Source organism: Hemitrygon akajei, chromosome 9 (assembly GCF_048418815.1).
Source record: "Hemitrygon akajei chromosome 9, sHemAka1.3, whole genome shotgun sequence".
Taxonomy (NCBI): Eukaryota; Metazoa; Chordata; class Chondrichthyes; order Myliobatiformes; family Dasyatidae; genus Hemitrygon; species Hemitrygon akajei.
The window spans coordinates 106,824,551-106,847,047 of NC_133132.1; the positions used below are offsets into that span (position 1 = coordinate 106,824,551).

The 22,497-nt window shown below is 42.7% G+C and overlaps 1 protein-coding gene across 1 annotated transcript in view; it reads right to left on the reverse strand.

Annotated features, from left to right (window-relative positions):
- LOC140733433 (CUB and sushi domain-containing protein 1-like) overlaps positions 1-22,497 on the reverse strand; it is a 2,013,313-nt gene that overhangs the window by 183,329 nt on the left and 1,807,487 nt on the right. Inside the window, exons 46-48 of the mRNA XM_073056756.1 lie at positions 21,676-21,789; positions 8,878-9,066; positions 5,107-5,253 (exon numbers count right to left, since the gene is read on the reverse strand). Coding sequence (XP_072912857.1) covers positions 5,107-5,253; positions 8,878-9,066; positions 21,676-21,789 — 450 coding nt within the window. The remainder of the gene's footprint in view (positions 1-5,106; positions 5,254-8,877; positions 9,067-21,675; positions 21,790-22,497) is intronic.

Here is a 22,497-nt window from a genome sequence, read left to right on the forward strand (position 1 = left end):
GACAGGACTAAAACGTTGTCCTAGAAATTCAATTGAGCATGAAAATACGTGTTAAATGATTCTATACCAATTCTAATCCCATTTGGCCAAGATTACTCTGCAAAACTCATGGAAAACTTCAAGTTGATCCAATTGTCTAATTTTCCCCATCAGTTCTCATTTATCAAGAGCAATTTTTGAAGTTAACTTGCATTATTTCACATCAAGCCTAAAACTTTTGAAGAAGGTGACTCCAAGCATGACCACATTAAATTCCCGGGTGTTAACATATCAGATGACCAGTCTTGAGCTCAGAACATAGATGCAATCACAAGGAAGGAGTGCTGGTGTAGGAGGTAAAAGAGGTTTGGCTTGTCACTGAACACTGTGACAAACTTCTATAGATGGACTGTTGAAAGTATCCTGACAGATTGCATCATTGCATGATACAGCAATTTGAATGCACAGGAACAGAAGAAGCTGCAGAGAGTAGAAGACATTGATAAAAAAAACTCTGCCACACAGATAAAATGTCTAACATTAAAGATTCCACCATTCAGGCCATGTCATCCTTTCAATGAGAGGTCATTTGTTGGTGAGGAAGTACAAAGTTTAAAAAGAGATTAGGGCATTTCGGAACATTTCAGCATGATGCAGTCATCACAATCTTTTAGGCCCTCAGCAGAAGCCAATAAAAAGAAATAAGTTGCAAGCTAAGCCATCATCGTTGGATTGGGCCAGTATTTGAATGGGCAAATATTGGAGTGGTCAAGGTTTGGCTCAACATTATTACATGAGAACAGGCACAGGCTAAATCTTAAGCTTGAAAAGTTAGAAACCATAAGGCATAGGAGTAGAGTAAGACCATGTGGCCTATCGAGTCTGCTCCACCATTCAATCATGGCTGATCCTTTCTTTTCCCTCAACCCCACTCCCCAGCATTCTCCCCACTACCTTTGATGACATATACAATCAAGAAACTATCAAGCTCTGCCTTAAATACACCCAATGACCTGGCCTCCACAGCTGCCTGCGGTAATAAATTCCACAAATTCACTACCCTCCGGCTAAATAAATTTCTCCACATCACTGTTTTGAATGGACACCCTCTATCCAGAGGCTGTGCTTTCTTGTCCTAAACTCCTCTACCATGGAGATCACCCTTTCCACATCTACTCTGTCTAGGCAATCCAACATTTGATAGGTTTCAATCAGATCCCCCCTCATCCTTCTAAATTCCAGTGAGTACAGACCCAAAGCTATCAAACGTTCCTTGTATGGTAACCCCTTAATTCCCAGAATCATCCTTGTGAACCTCCTCTGGACCCTGTCCAATGTCAGCACATCTTTTCTCAGATGAGGAGCCCAGAACTGTTCACAGTATTCAAGGTGAGGCCTCACCAGTGCCTTATAAAGCCTCAGCATCACATCCTTGCTCTGGTATTCTAGACCTCTTGAAATGAATTCGAAAATTGTATTAGCTTTCCTCACCACCGATTCTGCCTGCAAGTTAACCTTTAGAGTGTTCTGCACAAGGACTCATAGGTCCTTTTGCATCTCAGATATTTGGATTTACTCTCCATTTAGAAAATAGTCTGCACATTTATTTCTTCTACCAAAGTGCATGACCATGCATTTTCCAACACCATATTTCATTTGCCACTTTCTTGCCCATTCTCCTAATGTCTCGGTCCTTCTGCAGCCTATCAGTTTCCTCATCATTGCCTGCCCCTCCGCCAAACTTTGTATCATCTGCAAACTTGGCAACAAGGGTCGGCAGAATGGCAGTTAAGGCAGTAGAATGCTCTTTCTGTGAGATGTGGGATTTCAGGGTACCGAATGATCTCCCTAAAGGCTAAATCTGTAAGAAGCACACCCAACTTCAGCTCCTGACTGGCAAGGTCAAGAAACTGGAAACGGAGCTAGACGTAGTCAGGACCATCTGGGAGGGTGAAAACCTCATAGAGAAGACTTTTACTGAGGTGATTAAACCCAGAGTGCTGGAGTAAGATAGTAGATGGGTGACTACAAGGAGAAGTAAGCAGTCAGTTCAGGGTTACCCTGTGGTCATTCCCCTCAGCAACAAGAATATGCTTTGGATACTCCGTGGGAGGTGACCTATCAGGGCACAGGTGACTCAGAGGCTCAGGTGTGAAAGTCAGGCAGAGTGATAGTGGGATTGATAAGGGAATAAAGAGCAGATTCTGAAGACACAAAAGAGAAGCCAGGATGGTCTGTTGCCTCCCAGGTACTAGGGTCCAGGATGTCGCGGAGCAGATCGAAGATTCTCAAGAGAGAGAGGCAGCAGCCCGAGGTTGTGGTGTGCATTGGCACCAATGACGTGGGTAGAGAAGGGGAAGAGGTCCTGCACAGTAAGCATAGAGAGTCAGGAAAGAGTCTGAAGATTAGAACCTCCAAGCTAGTAATCTCTAGATTTCTCACAGTATCATGTGCTAGTCATGGCAGGGATAGGATGATAGTACAGATGAATGTATGGCAGAGGAAGTGGTGCAGCAGACAGGGTTTAAGATTTCTGGATCATTGGGATCTCCTTTGGGGAACATGTGACTTTACAAGTAGATGGGTTACACCTGAACCCGAGGGGGACCAATATTCTGGTAGGCAGGTTTGCTAGAACTGTTGGGGAGGGTTTAAATGAGTTTGCAGGAGGGTGGGAACTGAAGTAATAGGGCTGCAGATGGGACAAGATAAGAGCCCACAGTATACATGAAAGGGCAAGCATGGATAGATTGACTGATAGTCAGAAGGCAAAGTGTGGGAATAAAGGGAATCTATTCTGTTTGGCTGCTAGTGACTAGTATTGTTCTGCTGGGGTTGGTATTGGGACCATTTCGTTTCACGTTATATATCAACGATTTGGATGTCATTCTGATGCTTATTTTGAATAAAAACTGAACCTCTTCACCATGTCTGCATGCTTTTATGCATTGAGCTACTGCCATATTATTGGCTGATTAGATATTTGCATAAATAGGTAGGTGGACCAAGGCACCTAATAAAGTGGCCACTAAGAGTATCTTTCAAAGTTGCTGCATAGTTTATACAAGGGTTAGGAAGGAGTATGGTGTGTTAGTCTTTATTCGTCGGGGCATTGAGTTCAGGAGCTGTGAGGTAATGATATAATTCCATAAAGTTCTGGCTAGTGCAGTTAGAATATTGTGTTCAGACCTGGTTGCCTCATTGTAGGAAGGATATGCAAGCTTTAGAAAGGTTGCAGAAGAGATTCATATGGATGTTACCTGCCTTAGAAAATGCGACTAGTGATGGACGGTTGAGAAAACTAGGGCTCTTCTCTTTGGAGCAAATGTAGATGAGAAGCAACTTGATAAATATATATATATATATATATATATATATATATATAGGAGGCATAGACCGAGTGGGAGTGGAGAGCCAGCACGTTTTTCTCAGGGTGGCAATGGGCAATGTCAGAGGATATTTGTTTACGTTAGAGGAAGAACATTTGAGGGAGTTTGTATGTTTTCACTATGACTGCGTGGCTTTCCTTCATGTGTTCTGGTTTCTTCCTACATCCCAAAAACGTGCAACATAGGGTTAGTAAGTACTGGGCATGCTTTGTTGGCTGCTTGAGGGATCTTAGCCCAAAACATCAACTCTTTATTCCTCTCTATAGATGCTGTCTGACCTGTTGAGTTCCTTCAGCAGTTTCTGTGTGATTAAGATTGCGCTGGTTGCTTCAAGAACTGAATAGGTGAAGGAAATAGGTCATTCAGCCTGTTGGTGGCTATGAGAAGACCATAAAACCCTAAGACATTGGAGCGGAATTAGGCTACTCTGCCCATCAAGTCTGCTCTGCCATTCCATCATGGTTGAGTTATTATCCCTCTCAACCCTATTCTCCTGCAACCTTTGATACCCTTACTGATCAAGAACCTATTGACATCCATTTCAAATATACCCAATGACTTGGCCTCCACAGCCATCTGTGGCAATAAATTCTACAGATTCATGACCTTCTGATTGAAAAAATTCCTCCTCCCTTCTGTTCTAAATGGGCATCTTTCTATTCTGAGGCTGTACCCTCTGAGTCTTCAACTCACCCACGATGTAGGAAACATCCTCTGCACGTCCGCTCTATCTGGGCTTTTCACTTTTCAGTAGGTTTCAATGAGATCATTCCTCCTCCTCCCCCACGATGAACTAGCATGTCTGCTCATCTTGGAAGGAAAGAAAGCAGTCCGACTGCCTGGTGGTATTTGCAAGCTGCTTTTATTAATTCAGCTCAGGTATCACACCACATTTGCACAAAGGTCATTCAAGCCTTTTTTTTGTATCTGAATCTCTCAATAAACCCTTCATACATTTCCCCTGTGATCTTTACAAATAGAGGGGAGTCATAGGTAAGGCTGTGGAATGGATTTAATTAAGATGTATAGCCTTCTCAGAAAAATAAAGGCCCTTGAAAAGAAAATCTCTAATAACCTCTGAGGAAGTGAGATGAAATTTCCATGAGGCAAGGTGTTCTGAAACCATTGCAATACTAGTCTGATTAAATGTAAGCAGCGTCAGCACTTTGTGTAGAAAGTGATCAATAACAGTCCGCACCCTTTGCTCAGCATAATTGCAGCTGTTGTTTCTGATATCATTTCCCTTATGGTGACTCTGACTCAATATAAAAGGATTTTCGATACAAGTAGGACAATTATATAATGTTGGTGCAAAACAAAACTGAAGGTGGGAAATACAAGAGGTTCCTTTTAGTTGGCCTTCGTTAGTCAAGATATTGAGCTCAAGAGCTGCATTGTAATATTGTGGCTCTATAAAACCCTGGTGATACCACACTTGGAATACTGCTTTCAGTTCTGGTTCCCTCATTATAGGAAGGATGTGGAAGCTTTAGTGAGGGTATAGAGATTTACCAGGGTGCTGCCTAGATTAGATAGCATGTCTTCTGAAGAAAGGTTCATTTTCTCTTTGGGATGAAAGAGGGTGAGAGGTGACTTGATAGAGGTGCACAATATGGTAAGAGCAATATATTGAGTGGACAGCCAGAGACTTTTTTCCCAGCATGGAAAATGCTAATGCCAGGGGCAAATTTTAAGGTGATTACTATTAAGAGACTAAAATAAAGCTACAGGTCAGTACCTGAATATCGGATCTTGAACCCTCTTTTGCTCGTTGCGTGATCAGTTGACCAACGCAAATGCACTTGTCTTCCTGTGCTGGTTAAATTCATCTGCCCCGTGTGATTCCCACTAAGAACGATCAACAGTCGACTTTGACCAGTGGGTCCTGTTGGAGACGATACAACAATAAATGAGTTGTTTGCTGATGTTTTGTAGCACAGAAGCTATAATGAGTCAGAAAATAACACCAATTACAGATTCAAAATCCTATTCAACATAATTTTTTGATTAATAAAATCTTTGCCCTTTTAACAACTGTACAACATATCACTTGCAGTACATTTATTTTAACTTCTATTAAAAGGGGAGTCTGAAATATATAAATAGTACACTAGCAGAGTCTTTATCACAAGGTCCACAGGGTGTGATCTAGGTAATTATTTGGTTGAAAATCTTCGGAAAAAATTATACAATAAGACCTGAATTCTGTCCATCCAGTCTCCTCCATTTCATCATGGCTGATTAATAATCCTGTCTTTTCCCCATATCCTTTGACACCCTGTCTGATCAAGAACCTATCAATCCTTGCTTTAAATATACCCAATGACTTGGGCTCCATCTGTGCCGACAAATTGTACAGATCCACCATCCTCCAGATAAAGAAGTTCTCCTAATTTCTATTTTAAATGAACACACCTCTATTCTGAGGTTGTCCCCACTGGTCATAAACTCACTCACTATAAGAAACATCCTCCCCACACCCACTCTATCTCAAGTCTTACAATATTTGATAGGTTTCAATGAGATCCCTCCTCGTTTTCTAAATTCCAGTGAGTACCAGCCCACAGCTATGAAACACTCCTCATATTGACCCTGGAGTGTGCAGATGCTGGAATCCAGAGCAACACACAAAGCACTGGAGGAGCACAGTGGGTCAGGCAGCATCTGTGGAAGGAAGTGGACAGTTGGCGATCTGGGTTAAAACCAGGCCCAGATGAAGGGTCTTGATCTGGGCCATTGACTGCCCATTTCATCCATCATAACACTTGCAATCTAGGCCATGCTCTCTTCTCACTGCTGCCACTGAGAAGGAAGTACAGGAGCCTTTGGTCCCACACCACCAGATTCAGGAACTGTTATTACCCTTCAACCATTTGGGTCCTGAACTAGTGTGGATAACTTCAGTCACCTCAACAATCTAAGGACTCTTTTTCAAGGACTCTACAACTCATATACTCAGTATTATTTGTTAATTATTATTATCATTTATGATTTTGTATTTGACAGCTTGTCATCTTTTGCACACTGGCTATTTGTCAGCCTTTGCATGCAGTTTTTCAGTGATTCTATTGTATTTCCTTGTTCCACTGTGAATGCTTGCAAAAATAAAGAATCCTGAGTTTTATATGGTGACATATACATACTTTGATAATGAAGAAATATTGTCTGACACAAACTTAAAATCACTTGGGTTTGTTACATTTTGACAAAAGAAGAGAAATTCCACAGAATCAAACACAAGGAAATCCACTGTCTGGGTTTTTTGAATATTAGTTCAGAGGGGTGAACTCAGCTCCATTTCCTTCCCTCCGTTCTATCACTAAAACTATCTGCACTTTGTAGTAGGGTTGTTGAGAAGAATGGGGTTTAGAAGAGTGAGACAGGGATCACAGTAAAACCTACTGAAGATGGAAAGGTCTGGATAGACTGGACTTGCAGAGGATGTTTCCTATACAGGAGGAGTTTAAGACAGCCTCAGGAAAGAAGGACACCGGTTTAGAACAGAAATGAGGAAGAATTTCTTTAGACAGAGGGTGCAGCATATGTGGAATTCATTGCCACAAATGGCTGTGGAGGCCAATTGATTGGGTATATTTAAATTAGAGAATGACAGGTTCTCAATTGGAAAGGACATCAGTAGTTATAGGTAGAAGACAGGAGAATAGGATTGAGAGGGAAAATAAATCAGGCATGATGGAACAGCAGAGCAGACTCCGATGGGCTGAATACCTTAATTGTGATCCTATGCCTTCTGATGTGAATCTCATTAAATCCGCAAGCATCAAGTTAATGACTCCTTACACTGATCTGGCATTGGATGAAATCTTATATTACACTGAGGTTAAGATAGATTAGTTTTATTTGTTACCTGTACATCAAAACATGCAATGCACTGTTGTTTGTGGCATACCAGGACAACCCATGATTATCACCACACTCCAGCAGCAAAAATGCTTGCCTGCCACTCAACAGTATGTGGAAGGAAATTGGAGCACTACAAGGAAAACTGCACGGTCGCAGGGAGTGCATACAAACTTCTTACAGGAAATGGTGGGACTTGAACCCCAATCGCTGATCACTGCCACTGAAAAGCGATTATGTGAAGTATTATATTATTGTGCTGCAGGGGCGATACCAGGGCTTTTTTTCTGCCTTGGTTTAGCGAGCACCAGATGTCAGCGAGAATATATAAAATGCCAGAGGAACTTTGCAAGTTAGGCAGCATCTATAGTGAGGAAATAAGCAGTCAATGTTTCGGGCTGAGATGCTTCAGCAGATGTCAGACAAACTACGAGGGAAAAAATCACATGGTGTTGCCTGTCAATGTTGGCCTCAGCTGGGTCTGAGGACAAGTAAAACATTTTGAAGGTTTTCTGCAATTTCCAGTAATTTTTTCTCCCCCCGCCTTCCTTCTTCCTCATTTCCCCACTCTGGCCCCCTCTGTCATTTTCTCGTCACCTGCCTATCACTTCGCCCGGTGCCCTTCCTCCTTCCCTTTCTCCCATAGTAATTTCTCTGCTCCTAGCAGATTCCATCTTCTCCAGCTCTTTACCTTTTCCAGCGATCACCTTCCAGCTTTCTATTTTATCCACATTCCCCATGAAATGGACTCAGCTATCACCCACAAGCTTGTTCTCCTGTTCCTATCCCCATCTTCGATTTCTAACATCCTCCTCCTTCCTTTCCAGCCCTGAAGAAGGGGCTCAGCCTGAAACGTCGACAGTTTATTCTCCGCCATAGATGCTGCCTGACCTGCTGAGTTCCTCTGGTATTTTATGAAGACTGGGATGGTGAGCTGGAAATGGGGGTGCATCTGGGAGGGTGGCTGAGCATGGGATGGGAGAGATGAAGGCCACTCCTCCACATGAGTCAATTTCTTTAACTAAATCCACCTGAGGGCCTACATTCTGTGCAAATCAACTCCACAGTGGAGGTCTGCCCTGTATGATCATGCAAATGACGTAATTCCTGTTTCTAGTCAATAAGGGTAACACAATAGTGCAGTATTAGTATAAGCTTTAGAGTGCCAGGTTTAATTCCTGCCACTGTCTGTAAGGAATTTGTATATTCTCTCCATTACTATGTGGGTTTTCTCGGGTGTTTCAGGTTCCGCCCACATTCCAAAGACGTACAGTTTAGGATTAATAAATAGTGGGCATGCTATGTTGCCACCAGAAGTCTGCCGACAGTTGTAGGCTTGCCCCCAGGATACCCTTGGTTAGCTTTGTTCGTTGACACAAAAGACTCATTTCACTGTGTGTTTCAATGTACATGTGGCAAATAAATCTAATTATTTAATCTGCTCATCCTACTTCTGAGCCTTCAAAAATTATAATGAATGACATAAGCAGCTCAAAATATAATTGGATGACATTGAAACAAGTGTCATATCCTCAAATCCAGAAGTCAATACTTCCACTGTTCAAAGTTTGGCTGAATGCTAGTTAAATTTAATGCCTCTTTTCAATAGATTGTCCACTAAAAAGAAATGCTTAAAGGTTTGTCATACCATCAAATATACTCAGCTCATCGAACTGCTTCTCGCTTTGAAACATCTCCACATATAGAGAAATAGTGTACCGAGGTTCCACTCTGATTGTCCAGGAGCAAGTTTGGAAGTTGGGATAATTTTCCGGATATGCTGGACTTAATATTACTCCTGATGAGCTTCGCCGAATTTCATTCATAGGGCATTGCGCTGAAATTGTAACAGAGAGATAGAGATCTGTTTAATAACAAAGAACTGAAGACAAAGGAGAAGCATTTTTATGAAGCTATATCTGCAGCTTCTACCTCAAAGTCAAAGTCAGTCAATGCAAGATCTATTTACAAAGTAAACTCAATGACCACTTCATCATGTACCCCTTGACCTAACAAAATGGTCAAGCGGTGTGTTAATGGTCTTCTGCTGCTGTAACCCATTCACTTCAACAGTCAATGTGTTGTGTGTTCAGAGATGCTCTTCTGCACACCACTGTTGCAATGTGCAGTTATTTGAGTTACTGTTGCCTTCCTGTCAGTTTGACAGTTTGGCCATTCTCTTCTGAACCTTCTCATTAACAAACACTTTTGCTCAGAGAATTTCCACTCACTGAATGTATTTTTGTTTTTCGCACCATTCTCTGAAAACTCTAGAATTTGATCTGTGTGACAATCCCGACGGATCAGCAGTTTCTGAGATACTCAAATCACCCCATCTGGCACCAACTACCATTCCACAGTGGAAGTCATTTAGATTACAGTTCTTCCACATTCTGATGTTTGAACTGAACCTCTTCAGCATGTTTGCAATGTTTGTATGAGTTGCTGCCACAGATTTTCGATGGGAGTCGTTATTTGGAGTACTGCGTAGATGCAACAGAAGCATTCCTGCATAGGTCTGGTAAAGAGCTTTAAAAACCCAATCACTATAAAAGAGAGGCACCGCCTAGTGGAGCAGTCATCATGAGAGCAGTCATCGGAGTAGTCTGAGGCAGAGTAATAAGGCTTTGGCGAGAACAGGCAGAGGTAAGGTGAGCAGGAAAGTTCATTCCCTATTTGTTTTTTTCTAATTTAACTCGAGAGAATAAGGGTATGCTTAAAGAACCAGTGTATTGTTCTCAACATCAGATATGAGATTTCCAGGAGACTTCCAGCCTTCTGATAGCCACACCTGCACCAGGTGCATCAAGATGCAGCTGCTTAGATGCTGTATTAGGGAACTGGAGCTGCAGCTTGATGATATTCAGCTGTTTAGGGAAAGAGAAACCGTGATATATAGGAGCTACAGAGAAGTAGCTCCTGTACCCCAGATAAATCATCAGACAGATAAATGGTTGACTATCAGGAGAGGGAATGGAGAATGTCAGATAGTGGAGAGTACCCCTGTGGCTGTCCTCCTGAACAATAAGTACTCCATTTTGAGGGCTGTTGGCGGTGTGGGGGGGGGGGGGGAATGGAGCGACCTAGCTGGGGGAAGCAACAGTGGCCACACCTCTGGCACTAATTCTGGCCCTGTGGCTCAGAGTGGTAGGGAACTGAAAAGGATGGCAGCAGTAATAGGATACTCTATAGTCAGGGGGACAGGTAGGCAACTCTGTAGACATGAAAAGGAAACACAGATAGTGGTTTGTCTCTCAAGTGCCAGGGTCCACGATGAATGCGTCCACAATATCCTGAAAAGGGAAGGTGAGCAGCCAGAACTTGTGGTACAGACTGGTACCAATGACATAGGTAGAAAAAGGGAGGTGGTCCTGAAAAATGTATACAGGGAGTCAGGAAGGAAGCTGAGAAGCAGGACCTCAAGGGTAGTAATCTCCAGATTGCTGCTTGTTCCACCCAACACTGAAGATAGGAATAGAATGAGGTGGCAGATAAATGTGTAGCTGATAAATTGAAGCAGGGGGCATGATTCAGATTTCTGGATAATTGCGACCTCTTCTAGGGCAGGTGGGACCTGTACAAAAGGATTGGATTGCACTGAATCAAAGGGGGACCAATATTTTTGCGGGGAGGTTTACTAGAGCAGCTGCAGATGGTTTAGACTAATATGGCAGGGTGATGGAACTGAGGATGAGCCAGCAGGTTTACCAGTAGGTGATGGATGTAACATCTATCTAAGGAAGGACAAGTCAATAATTGGGTATAAATGTAGACAGAGCACAGAGTTAAATTGTACCACAGAGGAAAAATTCAAGATGGCGAAGAATGCAGGACTAAAGGCGATGTATTTAAATGAGTGTAGCATTTGGAAGAAGATTGACGAACTCCTGGCACATTTAGAGTTTGGTTGGTATGATGTTGTGGGCATCACTGAGTCGTGGCTGAAAGAAGGCCATAGTGGGGAGCTTAACAGCAAAGGATATACTTTGTATCAAAGGACAGGCAGGAAGGTATCAGCGGTGGTTGGTCAGAGATGGAATTACATCTTCAGAAAGAGGTGACATAGGGTCAGAGAATGTTGAATCTTTGTGAGAGGAGTTTAGAAACTGCAAGGGTAGAAAAACCATTATGAGAATCATATATAGGCTTCCAACAGTAGCAAAATGTAGGGCTGAGATTGCAAAGGGAGCTGGAAAAGGCATGTAATTACAGTACTGACATAATTGTAATAGGGGAGTTCAATATGCAAGGGTATTAGGAAAATCAAGTTGATGTTGGATTACAAGAGTGGGAATCAGTTGAATGGCAATGAAATGGCTTTCAAGAGCAGCTGGTGCTTGAACCTATTCAGGGAAAGGCTATTTTAGACTGGGTGTTGTATAATAATCCAGAACCCATGAGGGAGCCTAACATAAAGGAACCATTAGGAGACAGTGTTCATGATATGATTGAATTCATACTACAGTTTGAGAGGAAGAATCACAAGTATCAGTATTGCAATGTCATAAAAAGAGTTACAGAGGCATGAGAGAGGAGCTTGCCAAGGTTAATTGGAGGAGAATGCTGACATAGATAATGGCAGCACAGAGATGGCTGAAGCTTCTGAGAATAGTTCACAAGGTGCAGCATAGATATGACCCACAGAAAAAGAAGTTCTCAAATGGCAGAGGTAGGAAACCATGGCTGACAAAGGAAGTTAAGGACTACATAAGCACATATAATGTAGCAAAACTGAGTGGGAAGTTGAATGATTGGGAAGACTTTAACATCCAAAAAATGCAGCTAGAATAGCTAAAAGGGGAAAAAATGAAATATAAGGGCGAACTATCCAATAATATAAAGCAGAATATTGATTTTTTTTCAATTATATAAAGAGTAAAAGCGAGGTGATAGTTGATATTGGACCACTGGAAAATTATGCTGGTGAGGTAGTAATGGAGAGAAAGAAATGGCAGATGAACTTAATGGGTATTTTGTATCTTTCTTCACTGTGGAAGACACTAGAGGTGTAGCAGAGCTGTGTGTGTGTCAGGGACCAGAAGTGAGAGAAGTGAGTGCTATTGCTATTATAAAGAAGAAGGTGCTAGACAAACTCAGAGGTCTTAAGGTGGATAAGTCGCCTGGAGAGATGGACTGCACTACATCCCAGAATCCTGAGAAATTTTCCTGAAGAGGTATCAGATGTCACAATCTTTCAAGAATCACTTGATTCTGGCATGGTCCTGGATGACTGGAACATTGCAAATGTCACTCCACTCTTTGATGAGAGGAAGAAGGCAAAAGAAAGGAAATTGTAGGCCAAACTGAAACATCGACTGTACTTTTTTCCATAGATGTTGCCTGGCCTGCTGAGTTCCTCCAGCATTTTATGGGAAATTATAGGCCAGTTAGCCCAAGCTCAGAAGTTGGGAAAGTGCTGGAGCCTATCATTAAGAATGAGGTTTTGGGGTTCTTGGAGATTAATGATAAAATAAGTTCAAGTCAGCATGGTTTTTGTGAAGGGAAATCTTGCCTGACAAATCTATTAGATTTCCTCAAGGAAGTAACAAGCAGGGTAGACAAAGGAAAGGCAGTGGATGTCAGTTACTTGGATTTTCACAAGGTATTTGATAAGGTGCCACACCTGAGCCTGCTTAACAAGATAAAATCCTGTGGTATTACAAGAAACATACTGGCATGGATAGAGGAGTGGCTAACAGTCAGGAGGCAGTGAGTGGGAATAAAAGGGCTTTATCTGGTTGGCTGCCCATGACTAGTGATGTTCCTCAAGGGGTCAGTACTTTTCACATTGTTTGTCAATGATATGGATAATGGAAATGATGGCTTGTGGCAAAGTTTGTGGATGATACAAAGATAGGTGGAGCGGTAGGTAGTGCTGAGGAAACAATGCAATTTCAGCATGACTTAGACAAATTGGAAGAATGGGCAAAAAAGTGGCAGATGGAATACAGTGTTGGGAAATGTATGATAATGCATTTTGGTAAAAGGAACAATAGTGCAGATTATTATCTAAATGGGGAGAAGGTTCAAATAGCAGAGGTACAGAGGGACTTATGAGCCCTCATGCAAGACTTCCAGAAGGTTAATTTACAGGTCGAGTCTGTGGTAAAGAAGGCAAGTGCAATGTTGGCATTTATTTCAAGAGGAATAGAATATAAAAGCAAGGAGATAATGCTTAGCCTTTATAAGACCCTAGTCAGGCCACTCTTGGAGTATTGGCAACAGCATTGGGCTCAATATCTCAGAAAGAATGTATTGTCATTGGAGAGAGCTCAGAGGATGTTCAGGTGGATGACTCTGGGAATGAAAGGGTTAACATGTGAGGAGCGTTTGGCAGCTTTGGACATGTACTCACTGGAATTTAGAAGAATGTGAGGCAATCTCATTGAAACCTGCCGAATTTTGAAAGGACTTAGATAAGGTGGATGAGGAAAGGATGTTTCCTATGGTGGGAATATCCAGAATGAGAGGACGCAGCCTCAGAATTGAAGGGCAACTCTTTATAAAAGAGGTAAGGAGGAATATTTTTAGCCAGAGAATAGTAAATCTGTGGAATGCTGTGCCGTGAGCATATTTAAGGCGAAAGTTGATAGTTTCCTGATTGGTCAGGGCATCAAAGGATACGGCAAGAGGGGAGGTGTATGGGGTTGAGTGGGATCCAGGATCAGCAATGATGGAATAATGAAGCAGCATCGATGTGCTGAATGGCCTAATACTGCTTCTACATCTTATAGTCTTATGGAATGATTGGCTGATTAGATATTTGCTTTAATGAACAGATGTATGTAGGTGTACCTGATAAAGTGGCCATTGAGTGTACGTTACTATATATTTCCTTGAGAAACATTCCCTTGCAAGCACTTAAAGAAGAAATAAAGCAATACAATAGAATTATGAAATAATAAACAGTGACTGGCGAACAACCAATGTGCAAAAGACAAATTGTGCAAATAAAACAAATCCCTAACCTAACACCTGATGCTATCTATGGGTTTATTACTTTCAGGATTCCTGGCCTCAGCTGGAACAGTGAGGTTTTTGCTTTCAATGTAGAGCAGTTATAATGTTATCTTTGTTCCACTCCACTGTGGATTTTCTCAGATTTTAAAATTGTGTCTCTTTGTAATGAAATTTCCAATAATAAGAAATCTTATTGAAGTTCAACTTCAAGTTTAATTGTTATTCAACTATACACATGTATAGAACAAAACAAAACAGTGTTCCTCCAAGGATAAGGTGCTTAAATCACACAGAGCACACAGTACATATAGTGTGGTTACAAAAGCACATATAGAGCCACTAAGAATAATATCAGCACTAGTCCCTGAGTGGCTCTGCCTGAAGGTTGATGGGGCATCGGATGTTGTCCTGGAGCCACGTTTCTGCAAGAACAAACACACAGTATGTCCTCATCATGTGCTGGGTCAGCCACAGACAAAGTCACTCCAACTTGTCTTCCATGGATCAAACACTGGACAGCAACACTGATGGAAAAGGCCAGCTCCCAACCCAGCTCAGGTTCAAGTGCTCTGGCCACTCCTCTGTTCTCTCCCACATCATCTCTGGTGCCTCCGAGCCTGGGTAGTTGAGGTAGTCATCACCACAGGTTAAGGACTTCCATGGAACATCGGAGGCCATGGAATTCCCCTGATGTCAGTCTCACCACTGAACCGGACTTGCAGTATTTCATCCACTGCTATTTCTTTCCAGTGGATGAAGATGCAATTACTTCACCAAGCACAGGTGATATGGTCTTTTCAACCACTGATTCACAAGCCACAGTGATTCGCTCTGGAGAGAGTCATCATACTTCAGGTCAGATGAGTGATAACCCAGGTTTCAGACCATAGTACTTGGGTAGATCCTTCGCATGATGGCAGTGGTGAGGAGGTAGAGAAGAAGAGGAAGGTCAAGTGGCTAGCAATGGCAGATGAGAAGGCTTGGCATCAGTTTGATGTTGGAGAACACTCTCATGGGAACATCAAACAGAAAGTTGGAAGTAATGGGCGATATGATTTACGATGTTGAAAAGTACCGGTTTGGTTTGGTTGAGTTGAAGAAAGCAAAGCCTACATAGACACCAAGCAGGCACCAGAAGGAGATTAGTAGGTTGAGGAGAGAGCTTACATCATTGAGGCAGAGGTGGAAGGTAGCAAGTGAGGGTGACAAGCCAGGGCTTGCTGACCTCCGAGAGCATTTTTGATTAAAGTTAGCATCACTCTGTCATGCAGAGTCACATTGTAAAAAGAGAAAGAAGAGAAAGAAGGTAAGAAAGTTGTTCTTTGAGAACCCTCACCAGTTCACAAAGAGATTGTTTGAACAAAGTAAGAGCAGGCAGCTTAACATCTTTCAACAAGAACTTGAGGATCACCTGGCAAGCACTGACTCTGACGAACAGTGGGAGGCCCCTTTGCATGATGTTTCTGGGCTTGTGAAGCCTACCGAACCAGGAGTGAAGTAAGATCTGTCAGAACCCAAACTGGCAGAAGTCGAATGGTTCATCAGAAAGGCAAGGTCAGGTTCCGTACCAGGACCTAACGGAGTGCTGTATAAGGTGCTCAAGAAGTATGAAGAGCTGAGGAAATACTTGTGGAGATTGTTGAAGGTGGTGTGGAGACAAGATGTTGCTCCTTTGTCGTGGAGTGAGGCCGAAGGAAGAGAATTCTACTACATTGAATCAGTTCAGACCAATTTTACTCCTGAAAGTAGAGGGGAAGATTATGTTTGGCATTCTGGCAGAAAGAGTATCTTCATTTGTGATAGAGAATGGATTGGTAAATACATCTGTGCAGAAGGAAGGAATACCAGACTTCCATCCAGGAGTTGAAAAGGTTGAGAAGGAATCTGGCTGTAGTTTGGCTTGATCTTGCAAATGCGTATGGTTCTGTTCCCCATGCCCTGATTGAGTTTGCAATGGAATTCCTATGGATTCCTGCTAAGGTGAGGAAATTTGTTGTGCAGTACTACAACGATTTCCGGATGAGGTTCTCCACTCAGCAGTTTACAACTAAATGGCCGAGGTTGGATGTTGGAATCCCAATGGGATGTGCGATTTCACCCATCCTTTCTGTGTTAGCCATGGAGGTAATTATGACGACTGCAGAATCAGTGGGACCAGGTGTCGCACTTGATGGTGGAGGGGAGTTACCACCAATACGAGCTTTCATGGACGATCTCACCCTTTTGGGTCTTAGCACGGAGGCAGTGGAAAGTGTATTATCTGGATTCAAGGAGCTAATGGATTGGGGAAGAATGGAGTTCAAGACCAAGAAGTCAAAGAGCCTTGTTCTTAGGAGAGGAAAGCTGGTTGACTTTCATTTCACCCTTTGTGGACCGACCAGTTAAGAGCCTTGGGCGATGGTACACAGAGGAGCTGAGAGACACCAAGAGGGTTCAAGAGACAGGAGAACAGATCAGCAGAGGTCTGATGTCTGTCGACAAGTGTGACTTGCCTGGCAAGTTGAAGTTGTGATGCTTGCAGTACGGACTGATGTCATGGATAATGTGGCCACTAACTGTCTATGAAGTGGCAATGTCCCATGTTGAGGCAACGGAACAAAAGATCAACAAGTATGTGAAGAAGTGGCTTGGAGTACCGAGCAGCCTCACCAATGTTGCAATCCACAGTAGCCAGACAAAGCTCACCATCCCAGTGCAATCCCTTGTTGAAGAGTCAAGGTAGCCAAGGTAAGATCATTCTTGATGCTTTGAGACTCAAAAGACCCTGTCATCAAGAACATCCAGCCGGATGTGAGATCAGGCAGGAAGTGGTCAGCGCGTGTCAAGTCAAGTCAAGTCAAGTCACTTTTATTGTCATTTTGACCATGACTGCTGGTACAGTACATAGTAAAAATGAGATGTTTTTTCAGGACCATGGTGTTAACACAGTACAAAAACTAGACTGAACTACGTCAAAAGCAACACAGAAAAAAACTACACTAGACTACAGACCTGGCCAGGACTGTATAAAGTGCAAAAAACAGTGCAGGCATTACAATAAGTAATAAACAAGACAATAGGGCAGTAAATTGGTGTCAGTCCAGGCTCTGGGTATTGAGGAGTCTGATAGCTTGGGGGAAGAAACTGTTACATAGTCTGGTCGTGAGAGCCTGAATGCTCTGGTGCCTTTTCCCAGACGGCTGGAGGGAGAATAGTTTGTATGAGGGGTGTGTGGGGTCCTTCATAATGCTGTTTGCTTTGCTGATGCAGCGTGTAGTGTAAATGTCCTTAATGGCGGGAAGAGAGACCCCGATGATCTTCTCAGCTGACCCCACTATCCGCGGCAGGGTCTTGCGATCCGAGATGGTGCAATTTCTGAACCAGGCAGTGATGCAGCTGCTCAGGATACTGTCAATACAACCCCTGTCGAATGTGATGAGGATGGAGGGTGGGAGATGGATTTTCCTCAGCCTTCGCAGAAAGTAGAGATGCTGCTGGGCTTTCTTTACTATGGAGCTGGTGTTGAGGGACCAGGTGAGATTCTCCACCAGGTGAACACCAAGAAATTTGGTGCTCTTAACGATCTCTACCAAGGAGCCGTCGATGTTCAGCAGAGAGTGGTCACTCCGTGCCCTCCTGAACTCAACAACCACCTCTTTTGTTTTGTTCACATTAAGAGACAGGTTGTTGGCTCTGCACCAGTCCGTTAGCTGCTGCACCTCCTCTCTGTAAGCTGACTCATCGTTCTTGCTGATGAGACCCACCACGGTCGTGTCATCAGCAAACTTGATGATGTGGTTCGAGCTGTGTGTTGCAGCACAGTCATGGGTCAGCAGAGTGAACAGCAGTGGACTGAGCACACAGCCCTGGGGGGCCCCGTGCTCAGTGTGATGGTGTTGGAGATGCTGGAGATGTAGCAGTTGATGAGGCAGAGTCTAGACTGAAGCACAAGGAGACGGTTGGGGCTACCCAGCTAGGCCACCAGAGACTTGGATGGACAACCCACAAGTGGTAGTCATCTTTCACAGGTAAGGAGCTTCGTGAGCTTGTAACTCAAGAAATACGAGAGGTAGAAGAGGAGAAGAGGTTAGCTAAAACAGCTGGACTCGCCAAACAAGTGGCTAGGACCTGGTGGGAAAATGTTGAACAAAGACATCTATCTTGGAATATTCTGTGGCAGATGGAACCGCTATGCAGAGCAGCGTACAACACCTGCCAACCTCAGCACCTGGTATGAAGATAAAGACAGACAGGTGTGCTGCTTGTGGCGAGAAGGGAACACTTCAACATATTTTGAGTGCATGCAGAGTCAATCTTTCCAGCTGCATGTACACTTGGAGACATAACAACGTTCTCAAAGTTGTAACAGAAGTGGTTGAGCAGAGAGTACTGCAGCATAACTTATCTCATGCCCCATGCTGCACAGAACATTGCATATCATTTGTGAAAGAAGGCTCTAAGTCAAGGGTGTACAGTGCAAGCCCATGATCAAGCATACTTTCTTCAGCCAATGATTGGTGTGTCAAGGCCAATCTGGATGGGAAAGGCAGTTTCCTGGAGCAAATAGCTTTCACTACATTGTGTCCAGATATAATCGTATGGTCTGACACCAGTAGAGAAGTGGTTATTGGTGAACTCACAGTCCCCTGGGAAGACAACATCGATGAAGCCCATGAGCGCAAGTTAACCAAGTATGCAGAATTAAGATCAGAGTGCAGAGGAAGAGGGTGAACGGTCTCATGCTACCCATTTGAAGTAGGTTGCCATGGCTTTATCGCGTTCATTTTCCAGAAGTGGCTGCGTGACCTTGGCTTCACTAGAAGAGAGATGAAGTCAACCAGCAGGGCTGTAGCTGAGGCAGCAGAGACGGGATCACCATGGGTGTGGACCAAGTACGTCCAGAGGGGTAGATAGTCGGACAGTGTATCCATCTTTTGCAAACCCTTCGGTAGTTGCAAAGTCACCTGAAGAGGAGACTATCTGTTGGATGGAAGCGACCAACAACTCTGATAGAGGCAGACGCCAAGTTTTTAAGCCCACCATTGGGAGGTGGTGCTTTAGCACAGCTGGCCCACCACCTCGAAGGAGTCTTGACAATAAGTGGGCCGAAACTCCTGAAGACAAGTGGCAGATCAACTGATGATCCCACTGGTGATAGCACAGGACAGTTAACATCTTAGTCCAAGTGTATTTTCAATTCATTGTCAATGTCCATCAGGGTCTTGCGATCACAAATAAAATGCTTAAGACACACATATGTACCACTTGTTTGACCCAGAGAGCCCTCTGTGACCAAGTGCATTGTCATCTTACTGGAATTATTTCCAAGTTTCTGTTTATCCTATTTAAACACTTTCAATATATGACAACTTGCCCTTCCATCTCACTAAAATGCTGCACATCCTTGTGCAGCCTGCCCTTTTAAATTAAATCCTTAATCTGTATCATTTTAGTGAGTTTGCAGTCTATCCTCTTTGAAACATTTCTCCTTCACTGTGCTAACATTAACTTCATATTATGGTTACTGTTTACATGATTAGTTTTTAATTTAAATGTTTAATTCCAGTCTGCTGCATTACAAATATTATTTTGCATGAACTGAACCGTTCTTTACAAAATGAAGCTCACTGAGACCTGAGCTGTTTTTCAAACAATGAATTCCCTACTCTCTGTGATAAGACCATAGGACATATAAGACATAAAAGCAAAATTAGTCCATTTTTTCCCATGCAGTCTGCTCTGACATTCGGTCATGGCTGATTTATTTTCCCTCTCAATCCCATTCTACTGTCTTTTCCCCATAACCTTAGATGCCCATTCTAATGATGAAACTATTGACCTCTGTGTAATTTTTTCTGTAAAGCTGACCAATGACACAAAGGTCAGTGGGGATGTGGATTGAGATGCAAGTGGAAGCTGTAGAGACCAGTCACAACTACAATGTCTAAAAGACGTTTGGACAGGTACATGTGAAGGAAATGTGAAGAGGGATATGGGCCAAGCACAGGCAAATGGGACCAGCTCAGGATGGCTTCTTGGTCAAGATGGAGGAGTTAGGCCAAAGAACCTGAGTCTTTGCTTGAAACACTATGACTCTATTAAATAAATGTATTGCAAGCAAATGGGATAAATGTATTTTGGCAAAAAGGTTGGCATGAACATGGTGTTCCAAGGGCCTCTTTCCATGTTGTATAACTTAAAATGATTCTATTATATATTTAAACACAACTTTTCATACCATTACACAAGAGATTCTGCAAATGGTGGAAATCTTGAAGAACACACACAAAATGCTGGAGGAAGTCGGTAATCAGGCAGCATCCATGGAAGGGAATAAATATCATAGTTTTGGGGTGAGCCCCTTCATCACCCAACTCATCCATGCCAATTAAGTTGCCTACAAAACAGATTTTATTTCCTTGTGTTTGGGCTATATCCCTCCAAACTTTTCCAGTACACCTACATAAATCCTCAGCCCAAAACATTGACTGTTTATTTCCCTCTATAGATACTACCTGACTTGCTGATTTCCTCCAGCATTTTGCATCTGTGGTCATATCATTACCATCAGTTGTTCCATAGATACTGCACCAGAGTATTGTGCAATGTGAGATTCAATAACTGAAGTGCAGGTATGTCCATGGCCCAAAAACCATTGCTGAAATACAATCTTTCCAATTTCCCTATTACCAGAATGATGCCTGGATTAGAGAGCATGTACTATAATGAGAGGTTGGACAAATTTGGGTCGTTTTCTCTAGAGCGGTGGAGGTTGAGGGGAGATCTGAATCAGATAGAGGGTTATAGGATTATAAGAGCCATAGACAGAATATACAGGCATTATCTTTTTCCAAGTGTCAAAATGTCTAATACCAGGGGACATACATTTAAGGTGAGAGGGGATAATTTCAATGGAGATGCGAGGGGCAACTTTTATTTACATAAAATGATGGGTGCCAAAATGCACTGCTTGGGGGAGGGGTGCTAGAGGCAGAAATATTGGAGACTTCCAAGTGACGTTTGGATAAGTACATGCATGTGAGGAAAATGTAAGAATATAAACATTGTGTGGGCAAAGGAGATGAGATTAGTTAGCCATTTGATTACTAATTTAATTATGGGCTGAATGGCTTGTTCCTGTACTGTCCTGTTCTATGTTCTGTTTCTCCTCTTCTCTCTTTTCTCTTGTCCTTTCCAAAGAATCTACTGTCTGGAACATTTAACTTCAAATCAATATTGGGCTAAAGTCCGTTGGTGGTTACAGAACAGATAATACACCTTCAGAGCCGAATTTCTGATGTGAAACGGCTAGATATAATGTTTATGCATTTGTGGCTCCTTCATTAATTGATAAGAGACTGTCTGACCCATGTGTCCTGTGGTCTGTTTCTTATGCATTTTGCCTTGTGTTACAGGTTTGCTCCTCTCACCATCATGCCTTGTTTATGCTTTTCGCAGAAAGGAGAATTTTTGGCTGATTTTGAAAAGAACTTGGAGAAACACTTACCTTCACAAGATGGAGGTGTCCCCTCAAACTGCAGCTGAGTTAACAGTCTGCAAACCATGAGTTCACTGCCAACCAGAGTGAATCCAAGTGGACACTGGTACTTCACAACATCACCTTATAAAGAAACAAACTTGAATGTAAAATTAAAAATCTTACAATTTTGCCATCCATTAAGAATTCTCTCAATCTTTTTATAGCCAAGGAGCTGCTGTTAGCAACACACACACACACACACACACACACAAGCACACAAAATGCTGGAGGAACTCAGTAGGTCAGACAGCTTCTATGGAGAGAAATAAACAGTTGATGTTTTGGGCAGAAACCCTCCATTAGGACTCATATGATGATTCCCAATGAAGGGGCTTGGCCTGATACATTGACTCTATTTCTCTCAATAAATGATGCCTGACCTGCTGAGTACCTCTAGTATTGTGTGTGTGTTTTTTCTGAATTTACAGCTTCTGAAGAATCTCTTATGTATATACACTTGGCAACAGTTGCTGTGCTATGCAGCTGAAATATGATGGTCTGCTTGTGCACAATCAGCAATGTGAGAATAAACAGACATACTTCTGGTTAAAATTCTTAGGTGTGAAGATCAGCAATATATTACCCTGGTCCAACCACGTGAATGACACAGCCAGTAAAGCTCACCAACACTTTTGCTTCTTCATGTGACTAAAGAAATTTGTATATCCCATCAATCCTTTCCAATTTTTGCCAATGCATCATGGAAAGCATCACTGCTTGGTGTGGCAATTGCTTTGCCCATGACCACAAAAAACTTCAGAGAGTTGTTGACACACACAGCACAACAGG